The following is a 21,090-nucleotide window of genomic DNA, read 5'->3' as shown; positions in this document are numbered from 1 at the left end:
TCTGGTCTCACCTCTGGTACCATGAAATTTGGGAATCGATCGCGTACCTAACGCGGAGTTGTCACCTTCGGTGCCGACGAACTTCAGATGGAGAGGCAGATCTGTCGCCGTATATGGTAGAAGCGGAAAAGGCCGCAGGTAGTGTATGCCGCGTAATAACAGGTATTCAAAGGTAGTGTTGTTGGCAGTGGGCCAAAGGATGAGATGAACACTGAGGTAATAGGTGCTCAGAGAGGATACCGTTCGATAGCCGAAAGGCTGTGCCTAGGTATTGGTAAGCGCTCAGCAATAGACCAAATTGTGAGTGACGAGGAAGCTGTTATGACGAAGTTGGTGTTTGTTGGGGCCACGATAGGTCGTCGCTGCCATCCTATCGACATCTTGCACACTCGTTGTTAGCCAAGAAGAAGCGCTGCCCGACGTCACTCGAAGTGCAGGAGCGAACATCGATATATTGCAATCACGTCATATAGACAAGAACGGCCAACCAGAGATAACGAAACAATGTGAAGTATAGAGGTAAACGGTATCTAAGCAGATCTGAAAAATAATCCCCACTCTGTCCCACCAATGGTATCCTGTCCTTCCATGTCCCGATCTTCCATGCAAATGCCCGCACACTAACGCTTCAAGTACAATTATGCTATTCGATACACACTACACCACGCAACCAAACATACCACCACTATCTTACCGAAACCGGGAGGCGTTAGACTGAATCGTGTGGAGAAGAAGCGCAGAACGTGTGAGTGGCTCTGTGGTCTTCTGCGCGTCCACGTTCTGGAACAGTAGTCGTGCTTCGGCATCCAGCATCTAACCGGAGAACCTGAACCGCGAAGCTTCCAGCCTACCGAGGCCTTCACGGGGTGCAACGTTCCGGCGGCGGTAACTAGTGGTGAAGTCTTGTAGGATTGTCCTTATCATCCTGACATCGCCAGTTTGGATACGTTGTCGAATGTTATTCAGGAATCGCTCGCTCTCTTGAGGTGTGATGCTGCCTTGCGGTAGCATGCCAACGGTACTGGCTACCCACTGAGCGACTTGCTCAGGCATAAGCTCGAACAGGTCGAGGAGTACGCCAGAAGAGTCTGCGAAGCAACCCTCAGGGAAGCTGTACATCATGCCAGTCATGATACGCTGGACTAATTGGACGCCAGCACCAAGAACAAGTTGCTTGACGCGGTTTCGAAGTTGCTCAGGGACTTCGTGACGCGTGTTGTCGAAGCTAGATGAGGGCGATGAGTTGCGACCGTATCCAAGCAAATCGCGTAGGAAGTGCAGCACTGCGATGATGGGATCCTCTTTGAGCAGTGTTAGGGAGCTGCAGGCCGCGAGTAGGACCGTGTCCATGAGTGGTGACATGATCGATTCTGAGGGGAAGTAGAGTGCCATGTCGGCGGCAAGGCGGAAGTAGTCCTCGATGAGGTCAGGAAGCTCCTCTGGGGGCAGGTCGCTCAATATCCGTAGGAAGGTCTTCGCTTGCTGCTCGTAGAACTGGTAGACGTCGTTTGCCAGGCTTGGATCGACATCGTCTACACCCTGCGAGAATTCTCGTACTATGGAAGCTGTGGCCCAAAGGAAGCAACCTTGCCTTGACTTGTCGAAGCCCTCAATCAGCTTAGTCGCGAGATCTGGCAGGAGCGGACGCATGGCTGTACGGTAGGAGAGCACCATATACCGCCAGCATCGACAGACACGTTCGAGAATGGGTATGCTTGCGTTGAAGTGCGTGATCATGTTAGCGAGAGTAGGGAAGATCTCTTGGCAGTACTTGACAGCGGGATGCTCTTGACCAGCTGGAATCTCTGGCCTGACCATCTCGAAGAAGATGGTCAACAAATTGATCTTGTCGGCGATGAGCTTTTGGTCCGCTTCATCCTTTGCTTGTCGCGCGACTTCGATTAGGTGAGCCATGACCGGGTCGAGGTAGAGTTTGAGTGTTGCTAGAAGCTGGTCGTTGGGTACCCTAGCGACTACTGACGCGACACCTTCTGTAATCTCTTCCTGACTGCTGATCGGCAACTTGTTAAGGTTCTTCGCATAGAACTGTTGAAGAGGGCCGACAAAATTGACCAGCAGGCTCGCGCAGTCGTTGCAGAAGAATTTAAACGATAATGCAGCGGCTCGGATCACGTCCTTGGCCGAATGATCGAAGGCTGCCATGATGTAATCCAGTTGCAACTGAAGCGTATCGGGGTGCTGTGCGGTCCACTCTGTGTATCTTCCTAGAGCCATGACAGCCTGGAAGCGTAGCTTGTGGTGGTCGGGTATGCCTGCGATGAGGGGGATCAGGCGAGGCAGCATGACGTTCTCGTCCGGAGGTACCATGCGACCCATAGCCCTAACAGCGAACAATGGCGCTTCCAGCTTCTGCCACTCGGGCACGCTGTTTGCACTAGCTTGAGCGCCATATGTTTGCACCCATTGTTGCATGAGGTCGTAGGGCTTTTGAAGACACTCGACGACGCCCATAACTTCGCAGCAGTCCTTCAGCACGTCACCCATCTGATGACGGAACTCGCGGAACTTTTCTTCCTGGTCGCGATCGCCCTCGAAAAGATCCTTCTCGTCGCCAGACTCCGGCTTGGGGAACTCCAGGTGGCCAATCATGATGTCTACCAGTTTAGAGTAGATATCCAAGCACTGGTTGCGCGCTTCGGCATATTTGTCGATGGTGAGATACTGCTTGAGATCATACCAGAACTTGAACGTGTGGGATATGGCATCCCTCTCCTTGTCCAATGCAGCTGTCGCGAGTATGGCTTGTACTAGGGCGCGGAAGTCGGTCGGCAGGCGTGCGATAAGAATGACCCACGATTCTCCAGCTTCGGCGAATATCCTGGCGATGCCCTTGAACTTTTCTGTATCCTCCTCTTGAGCTGCCTCGGCGAGCTTGGTTTGGAGGTTGATGACCTGAGGGTAGAGGACCATTATCGACTGGAGGGTCTCGTCGACATCTCTGGTCTCCGCGATCAGGGCGCTCAAACACTCAACAGCGGCCTCAAATGGATCATCCATGGACAGATCCTCGACGATGATCTTGAGAAGGGGAGAGTTTATGATGGCATCCAGTGGTATCTCGCGTATCCAGGAAGTAATACAGTTTAGTAACTGTGGGTTTTGCGCGGCAGCGGCTGTTCAAAGTCAGTAGAAGTGGATTGAAAGAAAGGCTGTAGACGTACGTGAAGATGTGCCATATCGTATGAGAAGCTCCAGGGCTTGTTGGGCGTTGTCGTCGATCAACTCGGCCGTCCTCATAGTCAACTCGTGTTCCTGACCACCACATATTAGACTACAACTCTACTATCATATGTCGAGGCCGCGGGGGATAGTTGCCGTGGGCTGATGACGGGGCGCGGCTCGTTCGGACGTACTGTGAGAGCGATCTTGCGTCCATGCGTGACTTCTTCGGGGAGAACGCGGAGGAAGTCCAAGACGCAAGGGAGCGTTGCTGGATCTGAGCCGAGGGCGTTGACAACGTCTTTGAGGACATCCTTCCACTCAGTCATCTGTATGGCCAGATTCGCCAGGCATACGCATAGCTGCAGACGTATGGGCTTGGGTCCGGCGTGGAATGTCGCCAGATTCCGCATGATGGATGCTCGGAGCTCTGGGAGCTGTGCGCGAGGCACTTGGTGGAGGTCGTATACGATCTGACATGTTAGAATAGCCCAGGTATGGAGTAGCGACAACTCACTTTTCCCTTGAGTGTGGTAGCAGCAAAAAGCTTGGCAGCGGCATCTGCTGAGTTTGCCTCGAGCATAGCCAGTGTGGTTGTCCATGCCTCTTCCTGTCACATATCAGCCCCTCATGCTCCTGAACGCGTGCCCATGCTACGTACCGACTTCTGGAACTGCTCCAGAAACTGATGTGCCTGCTCTTTCTGCGCGCGATCCGCCTGCGACGACATGGTGTTGTGCGCCGCCAGCACGGGGTCGAAGACCTGCTGTCCGTTGGCAGCCATGGTGAGGGAATTGGGCGTGGTAGTGGGGGGACGGATGCGGATACTGCTCGGAGCAAGGCGGCGGGGCGTGGATTATATTGCGCGCATCAACTGACTTATTAGCGGGTGCAGAGGACGGAAGGTGCAAGCGGTAAGGAGGCAGGCAGGGCGGCAGTTGCTGTTGTGGTGTTGGAGAGTTTGTTCGGAGACGGGCAGTTGCGTTCGGTCGCATAGTCAAAGCAGCACGAAGATCCCCACGTTGGTGCCAAGGCCTTTGTGACCGCTCACGTCGCGCCAGAAATGTTCCTGCAACCACAGCTTCTCCCCGAGCTTCTCCCCACATTGCGCCCCGACTCCGCCCTTACGACTACGAGAATTACCGGAGACGCGCATTTAAATCTTCATAATGACTGGACGTGGTGGTCAGTATATCTGCGCTGTTGAAAGACGTCTAGCTAACTTGTTTAGGCCGCGGTGGAGGAAAGGGTACGACAGCTCCCACAAGCATGCGCCGCGACAGCAGCTAATCACCTTGCAGTTCTCCTGCCTCCTATCAACTTCATCTTCAAGCTCCTGCAGTCACGGGCGACCATCTCGGTATGGCTGTACGAGAACCTGGGCATGCGCATTGAGGGAAAGCTGAGGGTACGACTGCCTAACTACCTCAATATGACTGCTGCTAATAGTTGTGTAGGGTTTCGACGAATTCATGAACCTCGTTATCGACGACGCCATCGAAGTCACCCTCGCGAGGAAGGACACACCAGAGGAGAGGCGCAACGTCGGCCAGATCCTGTTGAAGGGCGACAACATCTCTCTCATCCAGCAACTCCAATAAGCGCGAACGCCAACTCAACCCCGCACAGTCGCAAAGACATATAATGGACACGGCGCATACGCCAGGCTGGGAGGAAGACAAGGCCATGTAGTGCGGACGATCTCATGCAAAAGTCTGTGGGACGATATCAAGGCTCCACGCGACGGAGCTCGCCATCACCAGTGATTAAGGCGTCCAGGCGGAAATCGGAGGCATCCATGGGAACCGACTCGTTTGGTGGCAGGAACTGCTCTGTTAACGAGAGGCCAACTTCAACTTGGTTAGTTAGCCCTCCAAATACACAGTACCAGTAGTTCTTACCGCGAAAAGGCATGCGCGATACCTGGTGACAACGCGTCAAGAAATAGTCGTAGAAGCCTTTGCCGTGGCCCAGCCGGCCGAACTGCGAGTCGAAAGCCATACCAGGCATGACGATCAGATCGATGCCGGCACTTAGACCATCGGTCTTTCCATTCGTGATGCCGGTACCACCAAAGCAGTTTGCACGTGACGCTATGGAGTCTTTGCTCGGAGTTGGAATACCCCAGTTGTCGGGTTCCAAAGATTCAAAGTCGTTCATCGACTGCAGCTCTACCATGTCCATAATGGACTTTGGTTGGCCATCTTTGGGTGCTTCCAACTTATAGGTATAGGGAATGAAAACCTTCTTGCCCTCATCAAATGCATCGCGCACGATCTCGCTTGTTGATACCTCACCACCCGGCATAGACAGGTAGACGCTTATTCTGCGCGCTGCCTTGTACTCCGGCATGGACAGTAGGGTTTTTGTTGCATTAGATGCTTGGTAGCATCAGTAGAAGCAGCAACAAGACAGATGCATGACGTACTTTGCGTAGCAGCAGCCGCTTCGGGTATTCCTTTCAAGACATCCCTAATCTTGGTGCGCAGTTCCTTCTTGACAGCTGCTAGTGAAGCGGCCATAGCGTCTTCTGATTGCAAGCGTAACGGCGTCCCAGATGTCCAAAGATAGCGCCGGTACTCCGGAAGTCGAGTCTGGTGTTGTAGTACTGAGATGGAATGCAGCAGTGAGCAACAGATGTCCTGATCGCACCGGCGTTTATCTAGGGAGTCGTCGCAAAGCAAAGAATAACCTAAACAGCGAAAAGATCCGCTGCGGGTGCGGGCGATGATGTCGGGCTTGCCCACCGGAGGCCGGTGATGATCTGCAAGTAGCCGCGTGATCCCTGTCGATTGGTCCCAAGCCAGGAGGCGGCGACACTCAAACACTCCCAAACATCCTCCCTCAACAACCACGACCGCCTCATCTACCCACCCTTACGCCCTCCCGCCTTCGTGCACCCACGCTCGCTTTCGCACACCACCGACCCTCCACACTCGTTCTCACGCATCCACACCCACATACCGCACGCATCATGTTGTCCCGGATAGCAGCCCTTCTGCTCTCAGGAGTCGCAGTCCTGCATGCGCAAGCCCAAACCGCTGCCGTTCCCGCAGAGCTCGTCGGCACATGGACAAGCAAGGCGAATTCGACCATGACCGGACCTGTACGCGCTTCTATTGATGTCCGCAGAGGAGACAAGACTAACCGCCCGTGTAGGACTTCTACGACCCCGTAAACGAGAAATTCACCGAGCCCAAGCACACCGGCATCAGCTACTCCTTTACCGCGGATGGCCATTTTGAGTCAGCATACTACCGCGCCATCGCAAATCGTACGTGGCCCGCAGTCACCTCGACACTACCCGGATAGGCGCCATGACAGAGCAATCGCTGACAAGTATCACAGCCACCGATCCCAAATGCCCCCAGGGCATAATCCAATGGCAACACGGAAGCTACGAAAAAACGGCAGAGGGAGGTCTCGTCCTCAAGCCCATCAAGGTGGACGGCAGACAACTATACTCCGACCCGTGCTCGTACAAGACTGCTGTCTACACACGATACAACGCGACCGAGAAGTTCAAGGTATGTCGAGACGCCTTCCATTCTGCACTTCGGATCAGACACCTGAACATGCCATACTAACCTCCACAGACGTACGAATACGTCGCCTCGGACCAGTACCACGTAGGCACCCCGCGCATCACCCTCTTCAAATCCGACGGCGCTCCCATGATGCCTCTCTACCTCGCCATGAAGTCACCCAAGATGCTCCCCACCACGACACTCAACCCCCTCGTTACTCAAACCGCCGCGGCCAAGAATTCCAAGCGTGGTGAACTACCCATGAACCACGAAATCATCTACGCGCGAACAACCGGTGCCGTCAGGGCTGATCAGTGGTGGTGGTTCGGTGTCTTCATGACTGCGGGTGGAGGATTCCTTTACTACTTCTTCTAGACGTAACGAAGAAATAACGGCAGCAGTTGGGGAGCAACAGTCGCGCAATCGCGACGATGACGGGACTGGGCGCAATATTGGAGTTTTTGGCATAATCAACATCACATGGCAACGCAGCATAGTCTTTGCTATTTGGATGTTCACATGACATGATCTTTGCTGGGTGTTCAAGAAGGAAGAGAGGCGTTTGGCGGCATCCATCCAGTCAGCTCATCGGACATGAATCGTCAAGAAAGAAGAACCTCTCATGTTTAGCGAGGGGGCGCGATTCTGGTATCTTTATTGGGGCGGCATATGTAGACAAATTCACGGTTTTTATTTCAAGCTCACATTGTACATTCACTCCCTAGAGACGACATTTCAGACTAGCACCTCTGGCAAACCACCAGTACTGAATGTCTAAGCCACAAATGTACACAACCGAAGCTAGTCGCGACACCACTTTACGCTCGTGCGCGAAGCTTAAAAGACATCACTTGCCATCAACGTTAACGTTTGCGGAAAATATCCGTGTATTAGGTTGGTACGGTGGTAAACAGGTATCGTTCGTCTCTTTCCACCCGATGGGGCGCCGGTGTCAACAGAACACACAGACGACTTGTCTGGTACGCTAATGTCCTTCTATATGCAAACTTATCGACACTATATATCCATTGCCCTGACAACAAACCAACGTACATTTTCGAATCGGACGATGGTTTTCCGGGTTCCACAAACTTTCTAAACTCCAACGCAACAGGCGTCTACTTTCTTCGTATCTTGTCTTGTCTTTAGGTTTGGCGTTTCTGTAATGATGCCTCTCATGTCTTTTCTAAAATGCGGGTATGTTTTCGTAACGAGTCGTTATCGCGTTAGGCGTGAAGCATGTTTATCGATGGGAAGCAAGTCGAAAGCGAAAGGTTTGCTCGAAGCAAGGGTGTGTGAGAGAGCTTTTTGATGGGATACGTTGCGCGGTCGCAGGCTGGTGCGTATGCCATGGTAACAAAAGATGGATGGCTGGATATTGAGGCGATGCTATGCTTTGTCGGTGTGAGGCGTGTAGGTCGTGTTCTTCCTCAATGAATGATGGAGGGGTAAGATGAATCTTCGCTTTCGACCACTTGGAGACCAAGCCTATAGTATGCTAGCGAAGCTGGCGAAGTTAGTTCTTTGCGTCCTTGGTCGGCCCTGAAGCTTGTGCTTCTGGTGCGTTGGATGAGTAGCTGCCCAGGTGCTACGCGACCTGCTTTCTGTGTACCTTCTCTCCCCCCTTCTTGTATTCTTGGCTTGATTTATCCACCCACATCTGTCTCTATCTCTCCTCCATTCCATCCTTCCTCCCCCTTCAAAGTCCAAACCTCTCCATCCCCACCCTAAGATCCTCCTCCGTCCCCAACAAATTCATAGCCCAAGGCGGCGGACCTCTCTTAACCACAAACCTCGTCTCGCCAAGCTCTTGAACCCTCCCCTCTTTCCTCTCCTTTCCTTTCACACCCCCCTCATTAACCTCAGTCTCAACATCAGCCACTTGCATCTTCTTAGTCCTCCTCTTATACGGCGGTCCCCTCCCCATCTCCGCGGCCTTCTCCCACGCCGTCTCACACCCCTTCGCGATGATCCCCGCGCTCGCCCACCCCGTCTTCTTATCCGTTTCAAGCAGTCTCGTGATAAGCCACTCGCGCTGCCGCGGGTCCTGGAACGTGATTCCAGCGAAGAAGAGAGAGAGGGTGGATTCAGTCAGGACCGCGCCGAGGAAAGGGGAGAGGTCCGAGGTAACTGGTATACTGACGCCAGCCCATATACGGCCGATGAGCATGCAGTACGGCGCTGTGGCAGAGGCGCAGACTCCGGCTGCCATTTGCGCAGCAGGTGGCATGCCCGGGTGTGATCTCAAAAGGATGATCTTGGAGAGGTGGACGAGGCCCCATAGGATGGATATGTCGTAGCTCCTATGTAGGATGGCTGGGCCGAAGGGTGTCATGTTTCCACCGTGTTCGTAGGGCCGACCTCCTGGTGCTGGTGGGTAGGTATCTTCTGGCAAAGGGGCAAAGGCTTCGCTTTGTTCTAAGACTCGTAAGACGGATGTGTGGGCATCCATGATGGTTTCCCATTCCGAGACTGCTTTCTCGTATAGGGTGGGTAGGTCGGCGTGTTGTGGGTTGGGTACATTGGGGGTGGGAGGTGAGCGTTCGTAGTTTGGGTTTTCGTAACTGGACAGGATTGGGCCTGGGCCTGCTGAGGGAGCCATACCGTAGAAATTGGGCATGGATGGTGGTGGTTGGCCCGGGGGTGGTCCTCCAGTTGTTCCGGGTGGTGGGCCATAGCCGGGTGAAGGCTGTGGTGGAGGTTGACCTATCCATCCTGGAGGTGGTGGTCCTTTCCATCCTAGCGGTGGGCCTTGCATTTGAGGCGGAGGTCCACCGAAGCCCGCATGCATCTGTTGTTGACCAGGTGGGCCACCGGGGGATGGTCCCATACTGCCAAAACCGGGCATACCAGGGCGGGGTCGCCATCCACCATCCGCTTCCACCTGTCGAAGTTTGCGAGTACGGTCCCGAACTGTAAAATCTGCGATACGACCTAGGAGGAGAATGATATGATCATGGGAGCCGTAGAGGGCATCGGTGCGGCCGAGTGGGGCTCTTGGAGGACAGTCGGACCATTTACGGTAGGGATTACTGCTCAATGTCAGTCTCGATTCCTAGATCCTGTCCGAAGTTACTCACATAAGACGATGACCGCTCACAAGGCTCTGGTAAACATCATGCCTAGCATATGACCAGTAGATATCCTGCAGTGTCTCGTAACTTTGCAAGTCCAATTTTGCGGGTATGCTTTGCCTCGCGTCGTGCCTCGCGCCATTGTCTTCAAACACCATTCCAAAGTCGTCGTAATTGACCTTCTTCCCCACGATCGTGCTCACGAGACTCTGGTCTGGCATCAAAGCGCTGTCTCTGAGCCTTTGGTCGAATTGTCGTTGGTCAAACAACATCTCCGGATTCTGATGTGGGAATTGTCGTTCCATCGCAGTCTGCGCTGCTCGCATTCGTCTATACTCTCGCGTGAGTGACCGGAAGTCGAGCTCGGTGATCAGGCGCTGGGCACCAACGAGATGTGTTCCCCATTTCACGTGCTCTGCAGTCCATACTTCGTAGAAGGCCAGGAGCAAGGAGGTCGCTAGTGTGTTGGTCGATAGACGTTTTGTAGGGTTGCCGAGAGAGCGGACGAGGCGTTTTAGAGAGTATGCATAGTGTTTGTAAGACGGCGTTATAGAAGCACCTTGTAGTCTTGCAATGTGCAGGCTCGCGAGCGCTAGCATGGCGTGTAAAAGTCCTTGGTGGCTGAGGGCCTTCAACGGTAGTGTATGTGTCCAGAGTCCTTGCTGAGCTGGGTGCGTAGTGCTTTCGAAGATGAGGGTGGGGTTTCGGGGATTTCGTTCGTACATCGACAACGTAGGTCCGGTCTATCAAATGTCAGTAAGCTCTACACAACTTCGATCGATCATAATCTAACGGTCTCGTCAAACTTACCACATGAATGTAGTGCGCGAAAACCCTCGCAGTCTTGGGGTTGCGCAAGGGGCTTGCTGCATACTCCGGTCTATAGTGCGACAGTAAGCCGTCGTACAAAAACGTATCGTATCGTCTGATTCCAAGCTCGTTGTAATTCTCAAGGTGTATGCGACGGATGTTACTGAATTCCTTGCTCGCGAGTAGAGCCTTCTCATCCTCGATAGTCTCCGCATCAAACATCTCTTCGTCTGATTGAACGTCCCAGTAATCGTCGTCTTCGTTTTCGATCGCGGCTTCGTCGAGAACTTGTGTGGGACTGACGTGGTCGTCGATATCGAATCCGCCGAGAAGGAGTTGCGGCTGGGGCACTTGTTTTTGCGATACGGCAGTAGCTTGGTCTGTATACACCACTGGTCAGCCTGGTGACATTCACGAACAAGTATAGATGGTAGAGAGTGACGTGCTGTCGCACCTGGGAAGATTCAAGGAATCCCAGGCTTAAAAGACATGCACGAATTTGTCGACTGACAATGGGTTGGGACACGAAGAGAATAATGATAGTCATTGGGGTATATGAGGTTTTAACTAGACACGAGACATACCGAGGACAGGCTGAGACATATACTTTACATCTGGGGTCATATCATGAATGGGCATCTGCACAGGAGGATAGCTTGCATGACTAAAGTCAGCGTGAGAAACTGCTGCTGGGTAATTGTGAGTTCCAACGTGGTTGAAGCTCGGGGGACCTCCTTGCAGAGGGTGTACAGGAGCATGCGGATGACTGTCGTATCTTTGCATGCCCGGTGGTGCCTCTGTGTAATGAGGATACTGGTCGCTTCGCGGCGATACACTCGAATGATCCCGATAGGAACCTTCGGCTTGCTGGCTATCGGATCGGTAGGCCTGCGGGTAGTTTGGCGGAGGCTGATGAATTGTGGGTTTGAGGTTGGATTCGTGGCTGTACGGCACCGAGACTGGTGGATATGGCGCGCTCTGTGTATACTGGATGGGAGGTTGAAAAGTGCCGTGTGAATCGTGCCTATATTGTGTCTGTGGGCTGGTGTGCATAGACTGAGGGGGCGGGAAATATGATGTAGTTGGCGTGTGACCGTGTGATGGGTGGTTTGGCGAAGAAAGCGGCTGTTGGTGAAGAGGTGATGGCAGAGGTTGTTGATGAGGCTGCTGGTAAGCCTGGTCGTGTGTATAGCCGTGGTTACCTCCAGCGTAAACTTGTGGGGGTTCTAAAGGCGCTGAAGTCTGGTTCGCATCGATGTGGGAGAAGTCGAAGCTACCGTGCGGGCGTGGCTGGATCGGACCAAGCATGCCCTCCTGCATGCCGGTAGTTGACTCGGGCACTCGATATGATTGATTGCGTGAGCCAGGAAGCATGGAGGTGTGATATTGGATAGTGCTGACAACGCCTGGGTGATTTGGCCAGTCCCCAATCGGTGGTTTGAAGATGACTCTTTGGTTGTAGCCCTCGCACTGGCGTTTGGACTTGATGCAGTTGTTGCAAGTAGGTCTCTCTTCACCGCATTTTATGCGGCGTTTTCGACAGGTGAGACATCCAGTTTTGGTCCTCTTTCTCATCTTGGAGTTGGTTGCAGACCCTGAGAGGCCTGTTGGTGATACGTCGCCCGGACCACCCGAGATTGATGCCGGCGCCATACTGTCCATGGGTTCGAGTAAAGAGAGAGAGGTACAACAAGCGAGTCTGTAGTACTTAGTACGAAGCTACAAGGCCCATATAAGGGAGTAAGCCTAGGTAGATGACATACCTGAGTAATCTTCGATCCTGAGGAATGGGGGCACAGGATCGGCGGGCTGATGTTTGTCCGCTTGGAAGTGGGTACGGAGCCAAGATCGATTAACCTCGCAGCAGTGCCGATCTGAATGGTTGAGTCCTGCGGGGCGCCAGTGACGAGGCAGTCAAGCTTCACGGGCGACTTGGTTAAAGATGAAAGTGATGGTGTCGTCTTGTAGGAATCCAGGGCTCAAAGGCAAGAACAAATCTACTCAGGGAAAGTCGATCATTCAGCCCACGGGAGCCATGTGGAGTCAGGGCTTCAATGTTAGTTATAACGAAGTGGGGAGCACGCACCAGGTGTCAGAGGCCGCTGGGAAGGCCAAAAGGGGAGCGAGCGGCAAGCCCGCCGCTGTTCGTGGGTACGGAAGGCTGTACGTAAAATGATAGCGCGTCCACAGTACCTACATCGGGCATGGAATGACCATAGGAGCAAAGGCGTTCTAGACTAGAATGGGAACTATACTTTTCTGGGGAGCGACAAGGTACATGGGGGTTGGATCAGGGTGAGCAATCGGATGCAGAAACAGCGGGTGCGGACACGGACTTGGAGTGTTCAGAGCAGGGCAGGAAGTCAAGTTCGATTCGGCACCTGTCGTGCGAGGTCTTGTCGGAGTGCGTGCCAATGGACCGGGGGTATTGAAGGGCTTGCGCTAGGAGAGTGGGAGAAGAAAATTGGCGGCTGATCAACGGATCTGATGCCGGGTAGGCTAATGAGGGGGGTATGATGTTTTGCGTTGGACGTGGGTTCCCAGCCAATCTGCCCAATATAGACACACGACTGTCGAAGCGATGGGGGTTCTTTGGTTGCGAGCGTTGAGAGATGGACGGCGGGACGTCGGCCTGAGGAGCTAACCTGCAATCACTTGGTACGCTGCCGAGTTCGGAAGCGGCCACGATGCTTTGCCGAGGATCCTCACCCTTCTCGCTCCCACCCACTGCACGTCGGCAAAGCAACCTCTTTGACACTTTGCTCCACCCTGAAGCGTGCTTTGCCTGCTAGCCGCTTGGGCAGCTGTCATCAGCCTCAGTCGCGTGGAGGTTCCGTTCGCATGCGGAGCCTGAGTGGAACGTGGGACTCGGGCGACAGCTGGCCATGCTTCTGTTCCCACGACACAAACCTTATTCCGCGCAAAAGACATCTCGTGTGCGACGCGTCTTCACGTACATATCATCCCAATCCATCACAGTGACTGGCCCAGCTGGAGCGGATTTGTACTCGCCCTGTTCAACAGCTGTGGACATTGCCAATGGCCTAGCTAGCCGCTATTGCTGCCAGGCCTCCAGGAATCGCGCAATTGCCACGGTGGTCTGCTCTGATTGCCTCTGATACATGGCTCTATCATTACCTGAAGAGGCATGGTGCTGATCGACTGATGGCGTCGTCTCACGCGCGCCGGCCAACGAGCTTAAGCATCCGCCAATTAACCTATACCATCAACCACCCTACCGGACCTTCTGTCTGGTTTCGCGCGTTTGATTCACCGAGCACCCCGGACATATTTCGACGTCACTGGCACAACTGCTACTAGAGTGGCCGGCATGCAAAGCATCTTCGCGCTGGTGGCGGTTCAGGGCAAGCTGAGCGGAATACCAAGCTCCGCAATCAAGAGCCATTGCCGCGGGGGCCCGCGCTTCTATTATGATTTTCGTCCAGGAATCGCGAACCCGACAGCTGGGCATCATCAGCCTCTGATTGTGATGACTTCCAGCCCACGAGTCGACTGCCTCGTCAACTGCCTCATTCAGGGCTCAACGGGGTCAAGGGAGCGAGATACCTGTGAGCTCGGCGCTATGCCTCCTCATGCCATGTGCTGATGAGCAGTGCGGAATGACGATCATGTGGACTTTTGTGGGGCTCGGAATACCTCTATTTCCAGTAATGGCCGCTGAATTTCGCATTCGACATCGCGGGTACGGATGCGACAGACCAGCCTCACCCAGCACGCTAATGCAGCATCTTCACACCACGATTGCATTAGTGCTGCACGCATGCACGACTCAGGGTTGGCAAAGACATAATTCTGCCTTGTTTTGTTTTTCAAAGTCAGTGTCAGACGTTCACCGGGAGAACTGTCTACTGGTCCGCTCGGCGCAGTCGCGGTCTCTTGTGCTTTTTAGTCCTGGTCTATCAAACGGGTCACCGGTTCGACGGCTGCGGGTACTCTTCCCGCTTATTAAGGATCAGATGAAAAGGAAGACGTGCAAGTACAGTTACTTTGGGCGTCATTGTGAAGACCCTACAGACAGGGGTTGAGCCCAGGTTACCAAGGTGCTGGACCCGAGATGCTGCACCTCACATCCTGGCTGCAAAAGCAACCACTTTCCGAGTCATCGGTATGTCCCGATCATGGCTGTTTACGGAAGTGACCGAACTATAAGGCCAATTTTAGACAAAGCTCTCCAAGATAACGGGATGCGGTTGAGCTTGCGGCGTGGTTAACCGGATCCGGGCAGCCATTCATAGAAAACTACACCGGTGACGATCTGACGGAAGCACATTTTGCAATTGCAATCGAGATGCAGGGGTCGAAAGAGTTCTCTGTTGTGGCTTCCACGAGAGACGGAACAGCATTGGGCGTGTAGTGGTATGTGAACGGCGACTACTGAAGACGCCTTACTTCAATGGGCTCACCTTAGCGACCTGGACCCTAGATCCAAAGCTTGATTTTCGACATGGGCTGATGCCATATCTACGCCCCTCATCCGCTTTGCCATTTTCGACAAGGGGATTGACAGCACTCCCCACATTCGCTAGTCACTTCTGTAAGTTATTGCGAAGTGCACGTGATCGGATGGAGGCGCTGACGTCGTGGGTAGGGGAAGTATACACGACTTGCATTCGAGAGCCGCACGAAGTGTTGCGGACATGCTCACCCGCACACCCACGTCTAAAGCGGTTGCTTCGATGTTCGGTTAGGATATCTGCCATGCCGGGTGTTCCTCACGGCTGTCAATTGCGGCTGTTGAGTGCAGCAAGGCCTTGATTGCGACCTGCGATCCAAGTATTCATCCTTCAAAGTGACATGGTCGTATGGGATCTCTTCTGTTGTGCTGCTGATGCTTGAGAACTCTGTCATTTCGGAGATGCGCCCTTATAGATGACGACAAGGTCAATTCAACAAGTCAGTAGTCTGCAACCATGAACATTCTGACCCCGCAGCCTATACCCGCTAGACGTATAGTCGTTCCAAGGTTGTTCCTATGCGACGTTAGTACCAGAGTCGTCGTCGTCTCCTCTACTACCTTCTCGAGAGGAAAGGTCAACCACAACAAGGCAGTAAAGTAGCAACGGCTGATATATCAGGCTTCCTAAAGCACAGTATGTCCTCGCTCACCGCTGTCCTCAAGCGCAGCCACAGGATACCGTGAACCATCTCAGGGTTGTAGCTTGCGCAGGTACGACTCCGCCGTAACGGAAGCGTGTACACGACACTGCTAGTGCAGCGACACCTGCAGCCATACAGCATCCCATATTACACGAGCGGATTTCACTCACGGCTAAAGCGAAGTTTCCCGACGCCACTGTCTACGCCATCAGCCGACAGCGTTGCCTCATGCGAAACGTCCTTCACTGCACATGGCTCCCTTCCAAAAGACCCGATTTGTCGTCATTGACGTAGCAACTAGTTCCCACCCCAAGTTCTGGTGCTCGGGATCCTGCCGAAGGAACGGGGCGCATCCGAAGGAAGCTTCGGTGACATTGATCGGCTACCCATGTCAACGATCCTGGTAGGTTGCATGCATGTCATTGTAACGATACGCGGTCTCATACAAGGAACGTCTTTCGCAGGTACGGTACCGATACTATTACAACTGCAAGTTCTGGTTTTCCAATCCATTTTGGCGCGATGGCAACAACCACTGCAGGTGCTTCTGTCAACCTTCTCGAATGCCAACTATATTACGGCGCTACCACACCAATTTCTTCACATACGACCATAGTTTCAGGATAAATAGCGCTTCCCGTTCGCTCAGCGGTACTCAAGCCTGTGAACGGCGGATTAGTAGTCAGGTGGGTGACCACTGGCGAATCCCCGCTGTTGTATGTTATTTTTGCATTTTAGCACGCAAGAGCAATGCAAACCTTACTGCTATGCTTCTCTTTTTTCTAGTTTCGTCACCGATAATTCACTCCGCGACTGCTATTCGCGTATCCAGCGTATCCAACTTGGTCATCGCATCAAGGCCTATAGCAAAACAATCTGCATACCGCTAGTCGTTGCTTCTGCTGCGAACTCCTTACGAACTTCGCCACTGGGGCGCAGACTATCATTTGCTACTGCAGCTAGAGTATTTCTGCATGGAAACCATTCTTTGCTTCTCTACATTCCTTTTGGCAAACAAACCCGGCAAATTGATCCGCACCAATACAAACCAACGGAGCTGAAAACTCGAGTAGGGCGAGATGAAAATAACGTCTAGACCAGAAAGAAATCTAACAATATGACGAATAAACAGCACAGATAGCTCTCATTGTGTGGCTTAGTCAAACAACAACGGAACTATTGTTGCTAACTGCCGGACCATCACATCGCATTGTCTTTTCGTACCTGCATTTCTCCACTTCTTGGAAGAGAGACTACGACATGCACCTCCTTCCAATCTTGACTAGTCTCATCGATGAGTACCGAAGTACGTTGCCGTCCAAGTACGTATGCTACAATTGCTTTTACTCGGTTCGAGAGCCTGCCGGAGTCGCGTCGAGCGTTACCCGACCTCACAAGCTCTCGAAGGGGAGGCATTGATCTTCAAGACCCTGGTTCGTCGCTGAACATCGTGCGTCTCCTATTGGGTCACTCGTATGCGCACTGGGACGTACTGTTTGACGACATGGTGTAACGCAATATTGATGCTTCGCCACTCTTTACAGCGTATGGCGAAGGAGATCAAGTGAAACACCATGTTGAACTAACTTATCGCTTCGCTATCTTCGAATGTAGAGCGCGAGCAGTATGTTTACTCAGCATAAAATATGACATACGGATCGAGCATGACGATCTTATCGATCTGATAAGCCTCTAAATTACCCGTCAGCAGTTCAACCAAACTACTGAACTCGGGTGCAGTACCAGACTCAAAATCTGGCTGAGCAGTGGAAGCTAACCTTGTCTCGCCCAGAGTGAGCAGATCTGGGCTGACGACAATCCGTACGCGACACACTAGAAGATTGTTTCCAACCGGACGTCGCATTTCCCTGTTTCGTCGCATGGATTGGAGATGAGATAACGATTGCTATGCATCTCTCGATGAAAGTAAATCTGACAGGAAGACTGTATAAACCTCGGGGATTTGCACTGTAGCGAAGAGGATCGCGGGCTCAATGACAGTAATGTATCGTGTTATGGGTGTCTTGGTAAATGAGGACTTGATCATCATGGCTGAGGTTATGCTTGTCGACTAACTTTCACGTTGCACTTTATTCAAGGAAAACAGTGAATACCCTAGAGCCTACATCAACATGATTGCATGCATTGTAGATAGTCTAAAGTTAACTTAGGCTCTAGAGTGTTCAGTCCTTGTCTTGAATGAGGTGGTTGCGAGCCCGTTGATGGAAGAACCATACAATACTACTGCTGTAATGGTGACATGTTGAGAAGGCCAAATTGCAGCAGTACTTTCGTACCAGGGTTCGGAATTCGGTAACTGCCGTGTATCAAGCAGGTTTCTACCCTATGTCTATTAACAACCTGGATGTCGATAAAGTATAAATGCTTTGCCATCGCTGGCCAAACTATACAAGAACCCTGGATGAATGCGCCCGGAAAGCATAGTAGGCTCATCACGTTGTAGATGTGTTTGATAGATCGAGATGCCGAATGGATTTCGCCATTGTAATGAGATATGGTAGTAGTCGCATCGACAAAGTTAAGGTCTCTGAAGTCAATGCGCCATCTTGACACAGGCAACAGCCGGGATGTTCCCATGCAAATAGATGCTCTGCGAAAATGCGAAGGGTTGACAAGTATTCCGCGTTGAAGATCTTTATCAAGATGTACAAGAGACATGTGGCTTGGTAAAACTTCACCGCACTGGCTTACCGTATGTAATTTACCAACTCTATCGCCCCAAGCACTCGTGCGGCGAATTCAGTGGCTTCAAACAGCGTTGTAGCACATCCGCAGTGCCTCCGGGATGTTGGTGGTAGAGATTTCGCAAAGTGGGGGTAGTCAGGGGTCTGCAGAAAAGTTCCCCGCCATCACCCTCCACAGGTCAAAATCTTCTACGGACTTGCCAGTGTGGTTTTTCACCGTCTCCATCTCTCTTGACAAAGATTGGTCTTATCTCATCGTCGCTATGCCAAATGTTTTCGGTTCTCTTTATATTGTTGACGTCCTCTTCACCTTCCATCAAAGTCCGATATGGTCTAGTGGCTAGGATTTGCCGCTCTCATAGCAGAGTTAGCTCGCTGTTGCAGCGCAGTGCCGGCAAGGCCCGGGTTCGATTCCCGGTGTCGGAAATATCTCTTTTGCTCTTTTGGGATTCGAAAATGGGTTGGTATATCTTTTTGCTGGGTGAATCTTTTTGCGGGGATGACCTGGAAGCTTTGGAAGGCGAATTATGCATCAGATAGGTTCTAGAACATAGTACGACACTTCCCTTTTGCTCTTTGCATGATGTAAAGTCACCGCCTGGTTTAAGTACACGTGACATACTGGTATGAGCAAACATACTCTACCCTACCACGAACACTGCTCTACCACTATGAAGCGACTTGCACTTAGCAATTGCTAGCCTATGTTACTCTAAGGATTCTGTTATGGCATTCGAATGAGACTTGCTAGAAGTGTAGATTGGCTTTAAACTACCTAGGCAACTACAGCGAACTAGTAGCTCACCCATACCCACACCCTATGAAAGGAAAATCCGAACAGGTCTGCAGCCTACATTAAGGTGAAAACATGTAAATCAGGCGAACTAACGTCAACATAGACTCTAGGGTACTTCGTGGAATGAGGTGCTCACCAAAACCGAGGTGCTGTTAAAACATAAAAACTATAACGACTGACATTGGTATCGAACAGATCGTGATGGAGTCACTTCAAACGCTCGCTAATTCTTTAGGTACAAAATCCCAAGCCGTCCATTATGTGGACAAAGAGAACGCCGACAACGATCTTTACAATGGTAAACGATAGACATGACACCTTCTTTTTGCGCTCAATCCTCCCGCAGCACCGCCGCTGTATACCCACTCTGCCCCGTACTCGCATCCCCGCTCCCACTCTTCAACCAGCAATTCGCGCCATTCTCAGTCTCGTACCTCGCGCTAAAGTCAGGGCTAATCACAGCGGCTTTGCATGTATTGCTTGCGTTCATGGCGCTGTATTGACTGCACGCGTCGACGCATTGCTCCAAAGTGTATGCGGTGAAGCTCATGAGGGTGGTGTCTAGGATATTAGTGCTGTCGAGACAGTTGTACGTGTACCGACCACTGATATCCGACGTCTTGCCTTACAGTCGACTCGAGATAAGAAGCGTCGATGGGCATGTTGCGTTGATTGACTGTATGGCGCCGAACGGTCTCGCGGTGTAGTGCGTCCCCGTGTCCTCAGATCCGACTGATGGGGTTTCCATTGGAGTATCTGATGGAGCATCCGCTGAGCTATCCGATGGACTCGCCGATGTGGGTGTGGGTATCAGCTCCATGCTCGAACTCGCCGCAGCTTGCGCGGCGGCAAGTGCTTCGGCCTTCCTAATAAAGCATTAGGTAATGACAATATATTACAGAACAGTGTCTTACTTATCAGCCTTCTCTTGCACCATAAGTCCTCCACCTATACTGGTGCCCACAAGTGCAGCCACAATGGTGAACGACATGGCGAGAGTGAACCAGTATTTGCGTCGCCGGTGAGCAAAAAACTTCTTCCACATATCAGGCGGGACCTGAATGTGAGGAGCTTGATCCTGATCGCTGTCCATTGCAGTGCGGCATGATATGATATCGTGAGAGCCACGCAGGCGTGATGATCGCGTCCGCGGCGGACGACCACGTCCACCTTCGTCGTCATCATCATCATCATCATCATCATCATCATCATCATCATCATCATCATCATCATCGTTGATTTGAGGTAGCTTCGTATCGCCGTTGGCACAGTAGCGGTTGACAGCCTCGGGATATGTCTCAGGTTGAGCGATCTGCAAACCATCAGACATATCCGGCCTCTCTGGCTTTTCGTCCTTCTCCGTTGTAGTGGTAGACACTGTAGACATTGTACGTATGGACTGCCGAAATCAAGTCAGGATTGGAACGGTTAATGTGGTTGTGTGATCATGAGGGACCAAGCCAAGTATAAGTGTATTCGCCCGCCTCTTAACTAGTCAACGGCGTCTAGTAATCGGGCATGTGCTAGATAGACGCATGCGGGTACAAATGCAGCAGGCAGCGTGGGCTGCCGAAATCTCCTGGTCGATCGCTGTATACCCCATGCGAGCCATGTGCGTCGATGTCGACAGGCTCTTATCAGGATCAAAACACCGGCTCCAACATAAATTGAGAGGGGTTCCACGTATAGGAGAGCTTCGAAAGTGAAATGTGGCACACCGATCAGTCAGATCGTGTTTGGATAGGAAATCCCTTGCGCGACCCTTACCCCTACGAACCCTTGCGCAAGACTTGGGCCAGAACGATTATGCTACCACCTTCAAACATAGTTAGTGTCGTAGGGGCAAGGAGAGTTTTCTTCGAGATGTGCCGTTCCTGGGG

At 52.3% G+C, this 21,090-nt stretch overlaps 7 protein-coding genes and 1 non-coding gene across 8 annotated transcripts; 4 read left to right on the top strand and 4 right to left on the bottom strand.

The window, feature by feature from the left end:
• Nucleotides 1-415: 415 nt before the first annotated feature.
• Nucleotides 416-4,230, bottom strand: BKA58DRAFT_393836 (armadillo-type protein). The gene is made up of 5 exons (XM_046171129.1): nucleotides 3,842-4,230; nucleotides 3,698-3,790; nucleotides 3,375-3,653; nucleotides 3,183-3,273; nucleotides 416-3,134 (listed from the first exon to the last, which is right to left on the bottom strand). Exons 1-5 carry the CDS (start codon nucleotides 3,962-3,964, stop codon nucleotides 814-816), a joined length of 2,907 nt encoding a protein of 968 aa, XP_046020451.1. The 5' UTR covers nucleotides 3,965-4,230; the 3' UTR covers nucleotides 416-813.
• A 119-nt stretch (nucleotides 4,231-4,349) lies between these two features.
• BKA58DRAFT_444407 (small nuclear ribonucleoprotein E) lies at nucleotides 4,350-4,781 on the top strand (the record flags this gene model as incomplete). The annotated part of the gene is made up of 4 exons (XM_046174064.1): nucleotides 4,350-4,365; nucleotides 4,412-4,429; nucleotides 4,482-4,588; nucleotides 4,638-4,781. 4 exons carry the CDS (start codon nucleotides 4,350-4,352, stop codon nucleotides 4,779-4,781), a joined length of 285 nt encoding a protein of 94 aa, XP_046020450.1.
• A 127-nt stretch (nucleotides 4,782-4,908) lies between these two features.
• On the bottom strand, nucleotides 4,909-5,702 carry BKA58DRAFT_444406 (5-formyltetrahydrofolate cyclo-ligase; the record flags this gene model as incomplete). Its single annotated transcript, XM_046174063.1, has 3 exons — nucleotides 4,909-5,030; nucleotides 5,082-5,561; nucleotides 5,609-5,702. 3 exons carry the CDS (start codon nucleotides 5,700-5,702, stop codon nucleotides 4,909-4,911), a joined length of 696 nt encoding a protein of 231 aa, XP_046020449.1.
• A 313-nt stretch (nucleotides 5,703-6,015) lies between these two features.
• Nucleotides 6,016-7,570, top strand: BKA58DRAFT_393830 (chaperone for protein-folding within the ER, fungal-domain-containing protein). The gene is made up of 4 exons (XM_046171128.1): nucleotides 6,016-6,286; nucleotides 6,340-6,454; nucleotides 6,529-6,707; nucleotides 6,777-7,570. The coding sequence occupies exons 1-4, from the start codon at nucleotides 6,155-6,157 to the stop codon at nucleotides 7,080-7,082; spliced, it is 732 nt and encodes a 243-aa protein (XP_046020448.1). The 5' UTR covers nucleotides 6,016-6,154; the 3' UTR covers nucleotides 7,083-7,570.
• A 481-nt stretch (nucleotides 7,571-8,051) lies between these two features.
• On the bottom strand, nucleotides 8,052-12,425 carry BKA58DRAFT_56179 (uncharacterized protein). The gene is made up of 5 exons (XM_046175536.1): nucleotides 12,355-12,425; nucleotides 11,176-12,290; nucleotides 10,592-10,971; nucleotides 9,788-10,524; nucleotides 8,052-9,739 (listed from the first exon to the last, which is right to left on the bottom strand). The coding sequence occupies exons 2-5, from the start codon at nucleotides 12,251-12,253 to the stop codon at nucleotides 8,407-8,409; spliced, it is 3,528 nt and encodes a 1,175-aa protein (XP_046020447.1). The 5' UTR covers nucleotides 12,254-12,290; nucleotides 12,355-12,425; the 3' UTR covers nucleotides 8,052-8,406.
• A 1,606-nt stretch (nucleotides 12,426-14,031) lies between these two features.
• BKA58DRAFT_56084 (uncharacterized protein) lies at nucleotides 14,032-14,761 on the top strand. Its single transcript, XM_046175535.1, has one exon. The coding sequence runs from the start codon at nucleotides 14,185-14,187 to the stop codon at nucleotides 14,635-14,637; it is 453 nt and encodes a 150-aa protein (XP_046020446.1). The 5' UTR covers nucleotides 14,032-14,184; the 3' UTR covers nucleotides 14,638-14,761.
• Nucleotides 14,762-18,736: 3,975 nt separating this feature from the next.
• Nucleotides 18,737-18,840, top strand: BKA58DRAFT_t89. Its single transcript has one exon. It is a non-coding gene; the product is annotated as a tRNA-Glu (tRNA).
• Nucleotides 18,841-19,541: 701 nt separating this feature from the next.
• Nucleotides 19,542-20,597, bottom strand: BKA58DRAFT_406036 (uncharacterized protein; the record flags this gene model as incomplete). Its single annotated transcript, XM_046171932.1, has 3 exons — nucleotides 19,542-19,785; nucleotides 19,840-20,076; nucleotides 20,125-20,597. 3 exons carry the CDS (start codon nucleotides 20,595-20,597, stop codon nucleotides 19,542-19,544), a joined length of 954 nt encoding a protein of 317 aa, XP_046020445.1.
• Nucleotides 20,598-21,090: the final 493 nt, after the last annotated feature.

The sequence above is a fragment of the Alternaria rosae genome (genome assembly GCF_020736505.1).
Source record: "Alternaria rosae strain MPI-PUGE-AT-0040 chromosome Unknown BKA58scaffold_12, whole genome shotgun sequence".
Lineage (NCBI taxonomy): Eukaryota > Fungi > Ascomycota > Dothideomycetes > Pleosporales > Pleosporaceae > Alternaria > Alternaria rosae.
The sequence above is the reverse complement of the archived record's forward strand: the minus strand, read 5'-3'. Positions and strand labels throughout refer to the sequence as shown.

Bases quoted from the DNA above. Each gene is read 5' to 3' on its own strand.
- BKA58DRAFT_393836 (XM_046171129.1), bottom strand. From the start codon at position 3,964: ATGGCTGCCAACGGACAGCAGGTCTTCGACCCCGTGCTGGCGGCGCAC. The intron at 3,791-3,841 runs GTACGTAGCATG...GATATGTGACAG, and splicing joins TGGAGCAGTTCCAGAAGTCG to GAAGAGGCATGGACAACCAC. The intron at 3,274-3,374 runs GTACGTCCGAAC...TGTGGTGGTCAG, and splicing joins GACGCAAGATCGCTCTCACA to GAACACGAGTTGACTATGAG.
- BKA58DRAFT_393830 (XM_046171128.1), top strand. From the start codon at position 6,155: ATGTTGTCCCGGATAGCAGCCCTTCTGCTCTCAGGAGTCGCAGTCCTG. The intron at 6,287-6,339 runs GTACGCGCTTCT...CCGCCCGTGTAG, and splicing joins ATTCGACCATGACCGGACCT to GACTTCTACGACCCCGTAAA. The intron at 6,708-6,776 runs GTATGTCGAGAC...TAACCTCCACAG, and splicing joins ACGCGACCGAGAAGTTCAAG to ACGTACGAATACGTCGCCTC.
- BKA58DRAFT_56179 (XM_046175536.1), bottom strand. From the start codon at position 12,253: ATGGACAGTATGGCGCCGGCATCAATCTCGGGTGGTCCGGGCGACGTA. The intron at 10,525-10,591 runs GTAAGTTTGACG...GACATTTGATAG, and splicing joins TCGCGCACTACATTCATGTG to ACCGGACCTACGTTGTCGAT. The intron at 9,740-9,787 runs GTGAGTAACTTC...GACATTGAGCAG, and splicing joins GTGAGCGGTCATCGTCTTAT to TAATCCCTACCGTAAATGGT.
- BKA58DRAFT_56084 (XM_046175535.1), top strand. From the start codon at position 14,185: ATGCCATGTGCTGATGAGCAGTGCGGAATGACGATCATGTGGACTTTT.